The sequence below is a fragment of the Hylobates moloch genome, unplaced genomic scaffold (genome assembly GCF_009828535.3).
Source record: "Hylobates moloch isolate HMO894 unplaced genomic scaffold, HMol_V3 SCAFFOLD_16, whole genome shotgun sequence".
Classification (NCBI taxonomy): Eukaryota; Metazoa; Chordata; class Mammalia; order Primates; family Hylobatidae; genus Hylobates; species Hylobates moloch.
The window spans coordinates 61,288,066-61,304,578 of record NW_026652291.1 but is presented as its reverse complement, the minus strand read 5'-3'; the positions used below and the strand labels follow the sequence as shown (position 1 = coordinate 61,304,578).

Sequence of the window (16,513 nt, the reverse complement as noted above, 5' to 3'; positions counted from 1 at the left end):
CAAACCCGGTGGTAGTGGTTGCCAGCCAGGTGGAGACGCGAGGAGAATGAGCGCCCCCAACTCTGACCTAGATCCCCACCAGGACCCACATTCTTCCCTACATTCTCGCCAGGCTTCAGCGCCCCCGCCCTCGGTCTCCCCACTACCAAACGTTCACTTCCATTTGGACACATCCCATTCGGTCCACCCCAGCCCACCCCTTCGCATCTCTCCCAGGGTCCACATTGCCCTTCACTGAAGGGGCTGAAGCGGGGAGGCGATGGTGTTAGGAGAGACAAAACCAAGTGCGGGAGGAGACCAGGGGAGTTCGGCTTTGGCACAGGAAGGGGCCGGGCTCTCCCGTCGGGGAAGTGGGAGGGGGCCCGCGGCGCCGGGAGGGAAGCGCCTGTCGCCCGGGACTCTGAGCCAGAGCGCAGCGGCGAGCGCGACTCCGCCATCAGGTCCCCGGCTCCCTCCCCTGGCCTAGCCCACCCCGCTGGGCCAGCGCCGCGGGCTGTGAGTTCGGGGGTCAGGGGAACCCGGGGCTCCCTCGCACCAACCCCAAATCCTGCCCTCCTGGCGATGAGGCTTTTCTAGGGCACCTCCACAATCCGGGTATGAGGGAGGAGGAGGAAAGGACTGAGGGATCCCCTCATCGCCAGCTGGGAGCGGGCTGGGAGGCCGCAGGGAGGGCCTGAAAGAGGAGACGGGATTGCCACGAGGTTGGGAGCGCGGGGTGGTAGCGGCTTGGGGCGGGTGAGAAAAGCTCAGGTGGGGCCCGCCGGGCCGAAGGAGGTAACCCGGCGCCCGGCCCTAGCCAGCCCCGGGGCTCGGGGCTGGGGAGATCATGGCCCTCTTCAGCCCCCGGCAGCCCCCCAGCGAAGACCTCTTCTACGAGACCTACTACAGCCTGAGCCAGCAGTACCCGCTGCTGCTGCTGCTGCTGGGGATCGTGCTCTGTGCGCTCGCGGCGCTGCTCGCCGTGGCCTGGGCCAGCGGCAGGGTGAGCCGGGCCTCTGCTGCGGGAGGGTCGCTGCCTGGGGAGCATTTTCGGGGTTGGGGTTTGTGGGGTCTTCTTTTCGATGTGTTTTCGTTGCTGGGAGCAGAGAAAGAAAGGACCATTGAGCCTGGCTAGGAACTGCAGTGACCCTGGGCCAGTCACTCTACCCTTCTGGGTCTGCGCAGGGAGAAAGCTGAGTCCTGGATGCTTCTTGTTTCTGTCCGGGTTCTGACAGAATTTATGAACATCCCTGGTCTACGGGTTCTACAATAAATCCATCACCGGATTTTCCAGTTTTCCAAAGGGGAAATTCTAGGAGGCCCCTGGGGAATTCATTTCCTGCCTTTCTCTCCCTCTTAGGGGATGTAGGGCAGTTGTACCCACAGACTCCCAGAAGGCACCCTCCACCCGGCTCTCTTTGAGTCCCAAAGTAAACCCATGTCCAGTTCCTGTTTGGGAAGGAAGAGGGTCTTCAATCCGATTCTAGAAATGGCCTGCCCCGGGTTTTCTTTTCACTGCTTGGAGGCAAGGTGGGAAAATCACCGGGCGCGGCCAATCCTTGCTGGTCCACGCCTAAATCCGGGAAGAGGTGGGGACAAAATGCTGGGACGGCGGTGGAACTTCTGCTTGGAGTTGAGGCAGGTGGCGAGATCGCAGCCCTGGCGGCCAGGGAGGTGCGGGAAGCCGCGGGTCCTGGCGCCCCCTGCTGCTCGAGCGCTGCCTCGCGCCGCCCTTCAAGCTGCCAGCCGCCGGCCCCGGCGCGGGGAATCTCCCGAGCAAATTAGCCAGATTTGGACACATTCATTCCGAAGTGCCTTCTTGTGAGCTTGGATCTATCTTTCACTTGCTTCATGACGCTTTAGTTCCCGTTTGACAGATAAGAAAACTGAGGCTCAGAAACGTCATGGATTCACAAATAGGGGATGGGAGCCAGATCTTCTGGGTAGCTGGCCCAGCAAGATAATAGGTTGGACCACAGGAGCCTGGGCGGTGTGGCTCACGTCTGTAATCCTAGCACTTTGGGAGGCCGAGGCGGGAGATCGCTTGAGCCCAGGAGCTCGAGATCAGCCTGGGCGACTTGGCGAGACCCTGTCTTCTACTAAAAATACAAAAAAAAAAAAAAAAAATTAGCCGAGCGTGGTGGCGGGAGCCTGCAATCCCAGCTACTCGGGAGGCTGAGGCATGAGAATCACTTGAACCCAGGAGGCAGAGGTTGCAGTAAGCCGAGATCGCGCCACTGAACTCCAGCCTGGGCAACAGAGCAAGACTCTGCTCAAAAAACCAACCAACAAACAAAAACCATACGAGATTGCTGAGTCTAGATAAAAACAGTAGGACACAAGCAATTTCAAATGGTTCAACCTAAAGTGAATGGCAAGCGGAGGTTCCTTGCCTCCTTTTCATACTTAGGCTTGAGACACCTTTCAGAACTTGGCTGAGGGGCTGGGCGGCCGGCTCTTCCTTTATCAGGTTCGTTCCTTCTCCCTGTCACAATCTTGCCTCACATATCCCTGCCCGCAGGAGCTGACCTCAGACCCGAGCTTCCTGACCACTGTGCTGTGCGCGCTGGGCGGCTTCTCGCTGCTGCTGGGCCTGGCTTCCCGCGAGCAGCGACTGCAGCGCTGGACGCGTCCCCTGTCCAGCTTGATATGGGTCGCGCTGCTAGCGCTAGGCCACGCCTTCCTGTTCACCGGGGGCGTGGTGAGCGCCTGGGACCAGGTGAGAGGGGCGGCAGGCAGGGCAGCGGGGACGGCCCTGTCTTCGATCCCTCACCAGGCCTTGAATAGCCCCACTTGGGCCTTCGGCTTCCCGCGCCCCGCCCCCAGGTGTCCTATTTTCTCTTCGTCATCTTCACGGTGTATACCATGCTGCCCATGGGCATGCGGGACGCCGCCGTCGCGGGCCTCGCCTCCTCACTCTCTCATCTGCTGGTCCTCGGGCTGTATCTTGGGCCACAGCCGGACTCACGGCCTGCACTGCTGCCGCAGGTGAGCACGCAAGTAGCACAGGCTGCGCTCAGGACGGCTCTGCCACGTGCTAGTAGGCTCCTTTCGGGCGGGGGGCGTTGTTGAGCTGTGACTCCAAGGCAAGGTGCAACGCTGGGCGCAGGATACCCAACTGCGCTTTCGCAGAGCTGGTACAACAGTGTGGTGCAATGCCTGCTGTTACCAGAAGAGGGATCCAGGCCACAGGGAAGGGAGTCGAGTCGTGGTTTGCCCCGGGGACAACAGATGTGGTTAATGAAACCTTGACAGAGAATGTTAAAAAAAAAAAAAAAAAAAAAAAAAAAAGGTTTGTGCGATGGGAGTGGGTAGCTACAGTGGAGTGGTATTCCAAGCACAGGAAATGTACCTGCAAAGGTTTCCGGACCTAAGAGGTCGTGTTGGTGAAGCAGCCTAGAGTCTGGAGCAGGGAGCTTCTGGGAAGGGAAACCCCCCTAGGGATGCCACAGTGTGGCACCACTTGTCCCACAATAGTTAGGTCCCTCACCGTAAAGCCCAGTCTTCCCCAGCCAGTCTTTGAGACCAACTCCAACTACACACGACAACCACCCTGGTCCCGCGCCCTCTGAGGCTGGCCTTCACTCACAGTTGGCAGCAAACGCGGTGCTGTTCCTGTGCGGGAACGTGGCAGGAGTATATCACAAGGCGCTGATGGAGCGCGCCCTGCGGGCCACGTTCCGGGAGGCACTCAGCTCCCTGCACTCACGCCGGCGGCTGGACACCGAGAAGAAGCACCAGGTCAGCCGGACCTAGGAAGGCCAGACCAGCGCTCCGAGAGAGGAGTTGCTTAGATTACAATACGGGGCTCCTCCACAAGTTGAGTGACTCTGGGCAGGTTTCTTGATCTGTTTCCTCTTTTGTATAAAACGTGGGTATTGCCCATCTTAGAAGGTTGTGAGGCTCAAACAAACCAAAGCTTGTAAAAAGCACTTTAGAGCGTTATGATATTAAGTGAACTCCCATTCAGGTGTCCATACTGGGAGTTCAGTCACTAAAGGTGATCAGTGTAGGATGGAGTGCTGGGGCCCTGCTGTGTGCAGCGGGAGGACCTGGGGGAGAATCCTGGGGAGCACCTGGGGTGGGCAGTGTGGGCTCCTGAGTGATTTGGGGGGCAGGGCCTCCTGGCTTTAGGGTGCAGAGGAGTTGGTGTTCATAGTGACCTCTTCCAGGAACACCTTCTCTTGTCCATCCTTCCTGCCTACCTGGCCCGAGAGATGAAGGCAGAGATCATGGCACGGCTGCAGGCAGGACAGGGTTCACGGCCAGAGAGCACCAACAATTTCCACAGCCTCTATGTCAAGAGGCACCAGGGAGTCAGGTATGAGGAAGAATGGCTGGAAGGGAGGGGCTGTGGGCTGAGACCCTGGTGCCACTGACACAGTCTGCCCTATGCAGCGTGCTATATGCTGACATCGTGGGTTTCACGCGGCTGGCCAGCGAGTGTTCCCCTAAGGAGCTGGTGCTCATGCTCAATGAGCTCTTTGGCAAGTTCGACCAGATCGCCAAGGTCAGAGAAGGCTTCCCTCCCCACCCAGGGACCCTCAAGCATCCCATCCTGGGTAGCCCCTTCCAAGGGAAACTCCCACCTTATAAGATCCCAGGCCCACTTCAGTGCATGCAGGCCCCCAGATATTCCAATGGAAGGAGGAAGCCCTCTCAAACATCCCCAGTCATGAAGCTGCTCACCACGCACCTCAAACCTGCAGCGATCCTTCAGTATCTCCACAGATGTCCCAAGTACAATGCCCCAAACATGCTCAGAGCCCCAGCGTATGTGTCTCTGGACACTACAACCAAATCTATAGAGACGTTCTGATATTCTAACCTTAGGAGGCCCTTCCAAGAGAAATTTCTGCCCTATGCAACCTCAACCCAGCAACCTGCTTAGACTCCAGGGATGCCTCCAAGCAACCAATTCTTGGATTCCCCCCAACCTCTCAATCCTGAGACCACCAACACTTACTCAACTCTGGGTACCCCCTTCACATGCCAAAAGTGGAAAGAGCCACAGCCATTCAGCCCTTGGGGAAACCCTTCTGAGAAAGAGATCTGTGTGGAAGACAGTTAGCCCCATATCAAGTGAAAGGAGTCCCTAGATCTGATCTAGACACTACCCCACCTTGGAATTTCTTCAGGAATACCCCACTCGCTCCCCACTTTTCCCAACTCCCTCCTACCCTTCTGACCTCTAACCAGGTTCCTCTGCACACCCACATACACACTCCCAGGAGCATGAATGCATGCGGATCAAGATCCTGGGGGACTGTTACTACTGTGTCTCCGGGCTGCCACTCTCACTGCCAGACCATGCCATCAACTGCGTGCGCATGGGGCTGGACATGTGCCGGGCCATCAGGTCAGCTCAGGCGGTAGTCAAGAGGAATGCCGAGGGTGGATGTGGGGGGCAGCAGGCAGCTGACAGAAGTCCTCTTTGTGAGAATCAGGGGTGTCTCACAGGCAGGGCTGAGGGTAGGACTCAGCTTGTCCCACACACACACTGCTCAGGAAACTGCGGGCAGCCACTGGCGTGGACATCAACATGCGTGTGGGCGTGCACTCAGGCAGCGTACTGTGTGGAGTCATCGGGCTGCAGAAGTGGCAGTACGACGTTTGGTCCCATGATGTCACACTGGCTAACCACATGGAGGCAGGCGGTGTACCAGGGTGAGACCTAGGGCCCTAGGCAGCTACAGCAGACGGCCATCCAGGCCTACCACAGGCTGCCAACCTTTCATTGGTTCCTTAAGATAAGCACAAGATGAGTACCTTAAGATGAGTCCCATATGGGGCTTGGGAGATCTTAGGGTGCAGGGAGGGGAGCTGGGAGGTACCTCCTGTAACACAGGCTCTTTCTTGAAGTCAGACCTCCAGGAATGATCTTTAAAAAACATGAGATGTTTGTCAGTTCTAGGAGCCATGGGGGTGAGGGGGCAGGAAATAGGAGATTTGAAGGCCCTCCCTGCTGACCCCTACTGCCTCCCTCCTTCCAGGCGAGTGCACATCACAGGGGCTACCCTGGCCCTGCTGGCAGGGGCTTATGCTGTGGAGGACGCGGGCATGGAGCATCGGGACCCCTACCTTCGGGAGCTAGGGGAGCCTACCTATCTGGTCATCGATCCACGGGTAAAAGCCCAGCCCAGACCCCATGGGCTGGCCCACACAAACCACCCCACAGCCATCAGGCCCGATCTCTTCTGTGCCAGAGATTGAGTTCCTGGGTCCTAGTGGGGGGTGGAGGGAGAACGAGGAAGTGTCTGTGGTCTTTACTCTCAGCCCTCATGTGCCCCAGGCAGAGGAGGAGGATGAGAAGGGCACTGCAGGAGGCTTGCTGTCCTCGCTTGAGGGCCTCAAGATGCGTCCATCACTGCTGATGACCCGTTACCTGGAGTCCTGGGGTGCAGCCAAGCCTTTTGCCCACCTGAGCCACGGAGACAGCCCTGTGTCCACCTCCACCCCTCTCCCGGTATGTGCACTTTCATCCTGAGCCCCAGAGCTTAGTTAAATCCACCCCCAGTATCCTCAGGCCCCACTCCCAGCCTTCCCTGCCCCCACCACCAGGGAGCCACTTAATGATTTGTGACATCCCAAAGTCCTGAACTGTCTGGTCACCCCAGTCACTGGTTCAGGCCCTTCCTTGCCCCTCTTTCCAGAGAAAGAGCCCTCCAGCTCACCTCAGAGAAGACACAAGATCCCTACAGACCCCATGTCCATAACTCCCCAGCCTCTACTCAGGAGAGTGCCTTCCCCTGACACCACAAAGGCAGTTGGACCCCCACTTCCTCCTGTCTCTGATTCTAGGGCTGTGCACCCATACCACCAGGAAATGTCTCTGTTTAACTCAATTCCTGAAACGGCATGCTCTCTTCTTCAATCCCCCCAACACTGGAGAGTGGGGGAAGGACACTGGCAGCAGTGGTTGCAGGAAGTACTTAATTCCAAGTGGGTTTTTTTTTTTGAGACGGAGTCTCGCTCTGTCCCCCAGGCTGGAGTGCAGTGACGCGATCTCGGCCCACTGCAAGCTCCGCCTCCCAGGTTCACGCCATTCTCCTGCCTCAGCCTCCCGAGTAGCTGGGACTACAGGCGCCCGCCACCACGCCCGGCTAATTTTTTTGTATTTTTAGTAGAGATGGGGTTTCACCGTGGTCTCGATCTCCTGACCTTGTGATCCACCCGCCTCAGCCTCCCAAAGTGCTGGGATTACAGGCGTGAGCCACCGTGCCCGGCCAATTCCAAGTGTTAACATGAGGTAGGGGAGGGGTCAGAGGGTTAAGCTGACAGGAGGAAGAGGAAGGAAGAAGCTGAGGCTCAGCTGACTGTTGCAGGATGAGACCTCCAGTGTGGGTGGAGTGGTGTGTGGGGACTGCTACAAGCCCCGGGACTGTGAGATGACCTTAGGTGCAATTACATAGCAGGAATGCCCGCCAGGGCCCATGCTAGACCTCCTGCCGCTTTCCACTGGTGTGCAGGCTAGGGAGTATCAGGGTGGAAGAGCAGGACCCTTTGTTCAAGGGTGTCTCCTGAGGCAGGACCTTCACTAGCACAGAAATCCACTTAGCCCCTGAAGTTCCAGGGGCTCAGTCAAATATTAGAAATCTTGCCAGGCACGGTGGTTCACGCCTGTAATCCCAGTACTTTGGGAGGATGAGGCAGATGGATAGCTTGAGGTCAGTAGTTTGAGACCAACCCCGGCCAACATGGCAAAACCCCATCTCTGCTAAAAATACAAAAATTAGCCAGGCGTGGTGGTGCGTGCCTGCAATCCCAGCTACTCAGGAGGCCGAGGCAAGAGAATTGCTTGAACCTGGAAGGCGGAGGTTGCAGTGAGCTGAGATTGCACCAATGCACTCCAGCCTGGGCAACAAGAGCAAAACTCCATCGCAAAAAAAAAAAAAAAAAGAAATCCAGCCAGGTGCGGTGGCTCATGCCTATAATCCCAGCACTTTGAGAAGCCAAGGCAGGCGGATCTCCTAAGGTCAGCAGTTTGAGACCAGCCTGACCAACATGGTGAAACCTTGTCTCCACTAAAAATGCAAAAATCAGCTGGGCGTGGTGGCACATGCCTGTAATCCCAGCTACCCAGAAGGCTGAGGCAGGAAAATCGGTTGAACCTGGGAGGCAGAGGTTGCGGTGAGCCGAGATCATGCCATTGCACTCCAGCCTGGGGCGACAGAGCAAGATTCCGTCATACACACACACACACACACACACGCACACACACACACACACACACACAAAGATCCTGGGAGTCTAGAGAGTCAGGGGGAAACGTTAAGGAGATTCAAACCTCCCCTTCAAGGGCAGGTGGGATTTGGGAGACAGAGAGGTCATTAGAGGCAAAGGAAAGCGCCCAGTGAAATGCCCAAGGTCAAAGACATGTATAGAGCATGCAGTGTGGCTCATGGTCTAACTCACTGCAGGGAAAACACCCACCATGCCCACCTCCCCCTGTGCTCTCCCAACAGGAGAAGACCCTGGCTTCCTTCAGCCCCCAGTGGAGCCTGGATCGGTGAGGAGGCCTCAAAGTTTTTGCCAGTGGGGCTGTCTGGATGACCCCCTCCATCCTCCCTGGGGTCCTGCTCCCGCTTTGCCCAGATGCTCTGAGGGTCTCTGTGGTGATGGACTTGGCTCTCACTGTGCAGGAGCCGTACCCCCCGGGGACTAGATGATGAACTGGACACTGGGGATGCCAAGTTCTTCCAGGTCATTGAGCAGCTCAACTCGCAGAAGTACGGAGAACAAAGAGGGCTGGGAGGGCCGCAGGCCCTGAGGTCATGTGGTGGAGAAGGGATGATGCTCCCTGAGGGGCTGGAGGGAAGACTCGCCTGACCACCCCCTCTTGCCCTCACTCTGCCCTCTTCCTGCCCTTCTGTGCCCTCTGCTCTCTGGTGCTTTCACCCACCCTCCCACCAGACAGTGGAAGCAGTCTAAGGACTTCAACCCACTGACACTGTACTTCAGAGAGAAGGAGATGGAGAAAGAGGTGGGCTGTGGTGTGGGTGGCACCAAACAACTTCCCAACTTTAGTTCCTTGGCGCTGGGGAGGGGTCAGCCCTTGGGTCTCCTCCCCAGGTCTGCTCAGTTTGTGATCCTAGGGGTGAGGAGCTTGTGCCTCTCTCTAAAGGAAAGTCACTCTGTAGACTGAGCTACTGGATGGTAGGGGTAGGAAGGAGGGTAACTCCTTGGAGAACTGGTAGGGTCTACATGGAACTGAACTGGAGGCTGGGCAGTGAGGCTGAGGAGCCCACCCCTTGCCTGGGAGTGATGCCTTCAAGGTGATGGGTAGCACTGGACCCTGTCTCCACCTCCGGCCCCCTCACTTTCAGTACCGACTCTCTGCAATCCCCGCCTTCAAATACTATGAAGCCTGCACCTTCCTGGTTTTTCTCTCCAACTTCATCATCCAGATGCTAGTGACAAACAGGTGAGAGTGCCCCAGGCAAAGGAGGCCCTGGCTGTCATAAGCGGATCACCTTGCGCTCATGACCCCTGGCCACACTTTCTTCCTTCACCCTTTCCCCTTAGCTTCAGGCACTTACCCACAGAGGAAATATGTGTTCTGGGGAAAATGATAATCACAGCCCTTATCTTAACCTTGTAGATCCTGCGGACTTTCTACACAGCCCTAGCATTTTCCCATGAGCATCTCTTTTGATGCTAACAATATCCCCATGAAGGCAGGTTTGTTTCCATTGAGAAACCCAAATCTGGCAGCAAATGCATGAGCTTAGAAAGTAAGCCCTCATTCCTAGTCCACTGCTAGGAGGGATGAGGACTTGTTCTTAGCCAGGTGGCCGGGTGTGGTGGCTCACGCCTGCAATCCCAGCACTCTGGGAGGCCGAGGCAGGTGGATCACCTGAGGTCAGAAGTTAAAGACCAGCCTGGCCAACATGGTGAAACCCCAGCTCTACTAAAAATACAAAAATTTGCTGGGTGAGATGGCGGGCGCCTGTACTCCCCGCTACTTGGGAGGCTGAGGCAGGAGAATCGCTCGAAACCAGGAGGCGGAGTTTGCAGTGAGCCAAGATCACACCACTGCACTCCAGCCAGGGCAACAGAGCGAGACTCCATCTCAAAAAAAAGAAAACTCAGCCAGCTTAAAGAGCTTTGGCCTAAAGGCCCAGAGATCGGTCTGCCGTAGCCTCGGCCATTCTTGTGAGCCCCCACTCCCCACCATATGGGTCCCTGTTCCACCTCAACACTGCTGTAGACCCTTAAGCCAGCCAACCCAGATCATCAGAGTGCAACGTCTTCTATCAGCTGGGACCCCATCGCCAGCCAACCCAGATTCCCCAGAACCACTTCCCCCAACTCCCACCCAGCTCACACAGCACCTTCATAGCACACAGGGAGCCTGTTCTGGCACTTCAAGGCCTCGCTTTTGTCTCCCTTTAGGCCCCCAGCTCTGGCCATCATGTATAGCATCACCTTCCTCCTCTTCCTCCTCATCCTTTTTGTCTGCTTCTCAGAGGACCTGATGGTGAGGTGGGCTGAGGGGTGGAAGTGGTATGCCAGAGCCCTGGTCACAACCTGCCCTGAAGAGGGTGCCCCAGCCCCCTGGCTAAGATGCCCATATTCCCTCCACAGAGGTGTGTCCTGAAAGGCCCCAAGATGCTGCACTGGCTGCCTGCACTGTCTGGCCTGGTGGCCACACGACCGGGACTGAGAATAGCCTTGGGCACCGCCACCATCCTCCTTGTCTTTGCCATGGCCATTACCAGCCTGGTGAGGACAGAGGGGGCCCTATCCACTCCCATCAGGGCATGTTGGACCTGCCAGGGACTGAAAGGGAACCCCTGGATTTGGGCAGGCAGCTGGACTAAGCCCAGGGGATGCTGGAGATGTTGTACAAATAGAAAGAAAAAAATTACAGTCTCCAGCAATCTACCATCTGGGCATAATAGTTGTTAATAACATGTCGGCAAATGTCCTTCTTATCTTTCTTCTGTGTAGGCAGTTATTTATTACTTAGATCACTTGGCTGATTTTTCAGGATTTAGACTCATTCCTAGAATCCTATTCCTGGAGGGCTCCTGGGAATCACCCACCAGCCAAGTTACAGAAGAGGAAACTAAGACCCAGAGAGGCTAAGTGGCTGGCGAGAGCTCACACAATGGCTCAGAGTCAGAGGAGGACTCTCGACGCCCCTCACATAACTCCTCCCCCAGTGAGGACCCCAGTGCTAAGGTTCCCTTCTCAACCAGAAATAGCAGGATCCAGCCCTTTGGACGAGTCTGCCCCTGACTCATCCCTGGGTCAGCTGAAACCCAGCACAAGCCACCATTGTGCCCAAGAAGCTACCTGCCTCTTCAACTCCTCATCTCCTCTGCAGTTCTTCTTCCCAACATCATCAGACTGCCCTTTCCAAGCTCCCAATGTGTCCTCCATGATTTCCAACCTCTCCTGGGAGCTCCCTGGGTCTCTGCCTCTCATCAGTGTCCCAGTGAGTGTTCCCACATGCCCTTAATCTCCCTCTGCACACCCTTCCTCAGCCCAAGCCCACAGCCCCTTGAGTGGAGGAACACTCCATTCTGTGGATTAGAACAGACATAAGTCACACCCAGTGTGTATCAGTGTGTACAATGCCCCCTGTCTCCCAGATAGGACCTGGGCCTGGGAGGGACAGGAAGGGAGCCCTCAGGTGTCCCCCCTCTGCCTATGGGACATGCCCACTCCTGACCCCTGCCTGGCCCCACAGTACTCCATGCACTGCTGCACGCTGGGCTTCCTCTCCTGCTCCCTCTTTCTGCACATGAGCTTCGAGCTGAAGCTGCTGCTGCTCCTGCTGTGGCTGGCGGCATCCTGCTCCCTCTTCCTGCACTCCCACGCCTGGCTGTCCGAATGCCTCATCGTCCGCCTCTATCTGGGCCCCTTGGACTCCAGGTGTGCACAGCTGCTGGACAGAGGTGCCGAGCCCCCTGGGATGGGGGTGAGATGGGACACAGCAGAGCTGTCCTGGCCTCACTGACCTGAATCACCCACAGGGCAAAGTGGGAGGGAAGCGGAGGCCTACATGGGGGCAGGGAGAAGGCCAGGAAGGGGCAAAGCAAGGGGCAACCCTGATCCATGACCCCTTCAGGCCCGGAGTGCTGAAGGAGCCCAAACTGATGGGTGCTATCTCCTTCTTCATCTTCTTCTTCACCCTCCTTGTCCTGGCTCGCCAGGTAAGTCACCCAGCTCAGCCCCACCAGGGCCCACCTATGAGTGGCCCCCATATTTATGACTTGATCTTTCTAATCTCCAGGGTTGAATGCCCATTGGAAGCTTCTAAGCGAGCCTTCCTGCTTCCTTTCTTTCTCCTTCACTCCCCGCCCCTCCTTTCTCCCACACCCCCATCTGGGAAAGCCCATGCTTTAGAAAAAGTCTGCTGCTAATTCTGTATCTCTAGTCTGAATCTAATTTCAAGGATAGTCTCTCTCCGAGGATACTTGCACCTTAAGCTCTACTTCTAAACTGGGGGTGGGGTGGGGGTGGTTTCAGGCATCATGGAGTTGGGGCTGAACACACAGGAGCTGGGCTTCCCCTGCTGTGTGTCTCCCCATGGCCCCTGGTGACCCTCCCCAGAATGAGTACTACTGCCGCCTGGACTTCCTGTGGAAGAAGAAGCTGAGGCAGGAGCGGGAGGAGACAGAGACGATGGAGAACCTGACTCGGCTGCTCTTGGAGAATGTGCTCCCTGCACACGTGGCCCCCCAGTTCATTGGCCAGAACCGGCGCAACGAGGTGACTCCTGACCCCCTGACTCCTGATCCACAGACGCCATAGGGCCTAATTTCGGATGAAAGTCTTGACCTATGGCCCGTTCTCTCTAGAACCCCCACAAGGGTCACCCAAGCCCTTGTGCTTGTCAAGCGTCTTCATTTTCACAACATCTTAGATTCTTTGGTGAGCACAAAATGCATTTCAAATTCTTACTTGGAAGGCATGTCTTCTCTAACTCATGACCATTCCACACATTCCAGAAGCTTAGGTGTTGATGGGAGCTGTCTGGAGCAGGGGTCCCCAGCCCCCAGGCTGCAGACTGATACTGGTCCATGGCCTGTTGGGAACTGGGCTACACAGCAGGAGGTGAGCGATGAGCCAGCACTACCGCCTGAGCTCCGCCTCCTGTCAGATCAGTAGCAGCATCAGATTCTCATAGGAACTTGAACCGTATTGTGAACTGCACATGCAAGGGGTCTAGGTTGTACACTCCTTATGAAAATCTATTAGGCTGGTGCAAAATTAATCGCAGTTTTTGCCATTAAAAGTAATATAATTAAAAGTAATTACTTTTTTTTTTTTTTTTTTGAGACAGAGTTTCACTCTCGTCGCTCAGGCTGGAGTGCGACAGAGTTTCAGTCTCATCGCTCAGGCTGGAGTGCATGTAATGGCGCGATCTCAGCTCACTGAAACCTCCGCCTACTGGGTTCAAGCGATTCTCCTGCCTCAGCCTCCCGGGTAGCTGGGATTACAGGCACCTGCCACCATGCCTGGCTAATTTTTTTTGTATTTTTTTTTTAGTAGAGACAGGGTTTCACCATGTTGGCCAGGCTGGTCTCAATCTCCTGATCTCAGGTGATCCACCTACCTTGGCCTCCCAAAATGCTGAGATTACAGGCGCACCCGGCCTAAAAGTAATTACTTTTAATGGCAAAAAAAAAATGCAATTAATTTTGCACCAACCTAATAACTAATGCCTGATGAGCCGAAGTAGAACAGTTTCATCCCAAAACCAACCCCACCCCCGCCCACAGCCTGGGTGCGTGGAAAACTTGTCTTCCATGAAACCCATCCTTGGGGCCAAATAGGTTGGCGACTGCTGGTCTAGAGGGTACAGTCCACCCCTCTCTCTAGACCTGCACTATCCAATATGGTAGCCATTAGCCATATGAAATTTTAATGTTAATTAATTAAAATAAAATATTCAGTTCCTCAGTTGCATCCGCCACATTTCCAGGGCTCAACAGCCACTTGTAGCTAGTGGCCACCCTACTGGACACTGCAGATAGGGAATGTTTCCATTGCACAAGTTTCTATTGGATGATGCTGCTCTAGATCCTCAAAAATCTTGCCAGAGCCAAACCATCATAAAGTCACCCACATATCTGTACCATCTTATTTGTATCACCTGCTGGCCCTCTGCTATGGGAACGCTCTTGGCTCATATTGAGGAATGTTAAAAGCAGCAGCTCAGGAGCTCTTTCACAGCCTTATGCCCCCACCACCTGCTCCCTGCTCTCAAGATCAGGAGTAGTTCTGTTTCTGGTTTCTTCTCTTACAGACACAGGGAATCTTGTAATCGATCCTTTTCTCTCTTCACTTTGGCTGCTAGAAAGCTGAGAGCCAAAATCTAAGACTAAATAGGATTTCATGGCACTCATTTTGTGAACCACCCTCAGGTCTGATTCTATCTTTATTATCTTACCCTTATTTTCCCTTTGCCTCATGGTCCCTATTGTTGCTTACTTTATCTTTCATTTTGTACCTAACTTAACTGACTTAAACACTTAAACACATTTTACCTTTGGTTTTGTAGCCGGCTTAATTGATTTAAACACCTTTCAGCAATAAGATAGGATATAGAAATAATTCACACTGACAGGATCCCAGTTCTAGGAGTGACTCCCTTCGTGTTGCTGTGAGGTGATCCTGACGCCAAACCTCTGTCTCTCCTAGAATTACAATGAGATCTAAGCTTTGACTCCTGAGTCACTTCCCTGGGGTAGCCTGGCCCTACTCCTCTCGCTCCTTCCCAATTCTTCTTAAACAGGGAGACCAGGAGTGTGGACATGGGGATGAGGGCCCCACACAGACCTAGAAGGGAGAGGAACATGACACGCACCCCTCACTCCAGTCTCCTGCTCCCCCAGGATCTCTACCACCAGTCCTACGAATGCGTTTGTGTCCTCTTCGCCTCAGTCCCAGACTTCAAGGAGTTCTACTCTGAATCCAACATCAATCATGAGGGCCTAGAGTGTCTGAGGCTGCTCAATGAGATAATTGCTGATTTTGATGAGGTGAAAATTCCGAGAGTCTCCAAGACCCTATGTCCTAGATTCTAGAATTTTCCACAGTACCTCCTTCCACTTTGCTTTTCTGGCCATGAAGTCAATCCTCCCCTCCACAGTACTCCCTCGCCTCCTCTGATCCCCCAGATCTACCCACTCCAGTAACACTGCCCACCACCAACCCTCTCCTTCCTGACACCATCCCCACTCCCACAGCCTGATCCTTTAACTCCAAAGGCTTGGGGCTGGGCTTCTGGGAGAGGGGACAGAGAGAGTGACTGGGGACAGGACTCTTCTCTATATACAGCTGCTTTCCAAGCCCAAGTTCAGTGGGGTGGAGAAGATCAAGACCATCGGCAGCACCTACATGGCAGCCACAGGCTTAAATGCCACCTCTGGACAGGATGCACAACAGGTACGGCAACCCTTCCTTACCTACCACCCTCCTCTGGGCTCTCATTGATGGGCTCATTAGTGGGACTTATTCCTGTGCCCTCACTGGCCCACCCTGGTGGGCGGGCCCATTGCCAGGATGCTGAACGGAGCTGCAGCCACCTTGGCACTATGGTGGAATTTGCCGTGGCCCTGGGGTCTAAGCTGGACGTCATCAACAAGCATTCATTCAACAACTTCCGCCTGCGTGTGGGTGAGAGACTTCCCCTGCTGCAGCAGTCTGGTACCTCCTCACCTTCCTGAGCTTGTGCCACTCCAAGTCCTTTGTTAGCTGCTCCCAGTTCATCCTGAAGCCCCTTTCCTGACTCACTCCCTGGGATGGGGCGTGAAGCTGCTGGGCCAGGAGGTACAAGGCTTTCCCGCTCTTTTTCTTAAGCTACATTCCTCCAGCCTTAGAGACCCCTCCTCTCCTCTAGGGCCCCCCAGGCTCTTCTCCCTTCCTTCCAGTTCCTTATGGCTTCCTCTTCCCCTCTTCCTTCTCCAAGTCTGTCATTACCACATCCCTTATTAGGGTTGAACCATGGACCAGTAGTAGCTGGAGTTATTGGGGCCCAGAAGCCGCAATATGACATTTGGGGCAACACAGTGAACGTGGCCAGCCGCATGGAGAGTACAGGAGTCCTTGGCAAAATCCAAGTGAGGGAACCACATTGGAGGCATAGGGGGAAGGGGACTAAGAATAGGGCCACCTCCATATTCCCTCACCCCCCTCCAATTGTAGGTGACTGAGGAGACAGCATGGGCCCTACAGTCCCTGGGCTACACCTGCTACAGCCGGGGTGTCATCAAGGTGAAAGGCAAAGGGCAGCTCTGCACCTACTTCCTGAGCACAGACTTGACACGAACTGGACCTCCTTCAGCTACCCTAGGCTGAGATCGCACTCCCCTTCTAAGAACCTCAATAAAGAGACTCTGGGGTGTCTGGAGTCCATTGATGTCTGAAGCTGTTGATATAGTTGGGGATCACCTTCTCCTTGCCCTTCAGTGGGAAGTATTCTTCCCAGGCCAATTTTAGTGCGAGTGTGTGTGTGTATGTGTGTGCACATGCCTGCACACATGCATGCATGTGAGACTCAGCATGTTGAAAGGGG

At 55.2% G+C, this 16,513-nt stretch overlaps 1 protein-coding gene across 3 annotated transcripts; it reads left to right on the top strand.

Annotated features, from left to right (window-relative positions):
• The first annotated feature begins 407 nt into the window (after positions 1 to 407).
• ADCY4 (adenylate cyclase 4) lies at positions 408 to 16,353 on the top strand. Of its 3 annotated transcripts, XM_032180159.2 has the most exons (25): positions 408 to 982; positions 2,501 to 2,698; positions 2,806 to 2,967; positions 3,571 to 3,720; positions 4,152 to 4,300; positions 4,378 to 4,489; positions 5,211 to 5,338; positions 5,488 to 5,646; positions 5,973 to 6,105; positions 6,272 to 6,445; positions 8,445 to 8,488; positions 8,622 to 8,708; positions 8,893 to 8,962; positions 9,306 to 9,403; positions 10,375 to 10,459; positions 10,567 to 10,704; positions 11,312 to 11,422; positions 11,678 to 11,862; positions 12,059 to 12,143; positions 12,544 to 12,702; positions 14,832 to 14,978; positions 15,277 to 15,384; positions 15,501 to 15,615; positions 15,934 to 16,058; positions 16,144 to 16,353. In XM_032180159.2, the coding sequence occupies exons 1-25, from the start codon at positions 827 to 829 to the stop codon at positions 16,294 to 16,296; spliced, it is 3,231 nt and encodes a 1,076-aa protein (XP_032036050.1). In that variant the 5' UTR covers positions 408 to 826; the 3' UTR covers positions 16,297 to 16,353. The 3 variants fall into 3 exon arrangements, with proteins under 3 accessions (XP_032036050.1, XP_032036051.1, XP_058285529.1); XM_032180160.2 differs by lacking the exon at positions 16,144 to 16,353 and having other exon boundaries at positions 429 to 982; positions 15,908 to 16,053; XM_058429546.1 differs by lacking the exons at positions 15,277 to 15,384; positions 15,501 to 15,615; positions 15,934 to 16,058; positions 16,144 to 16,353 and having other exon boundaries at positions 429 to 982; positions 14,732 to 14,869.
• The last annotated feature ends 160 nt before the right edge of the window (positions 16,354 to 16,513 follow it).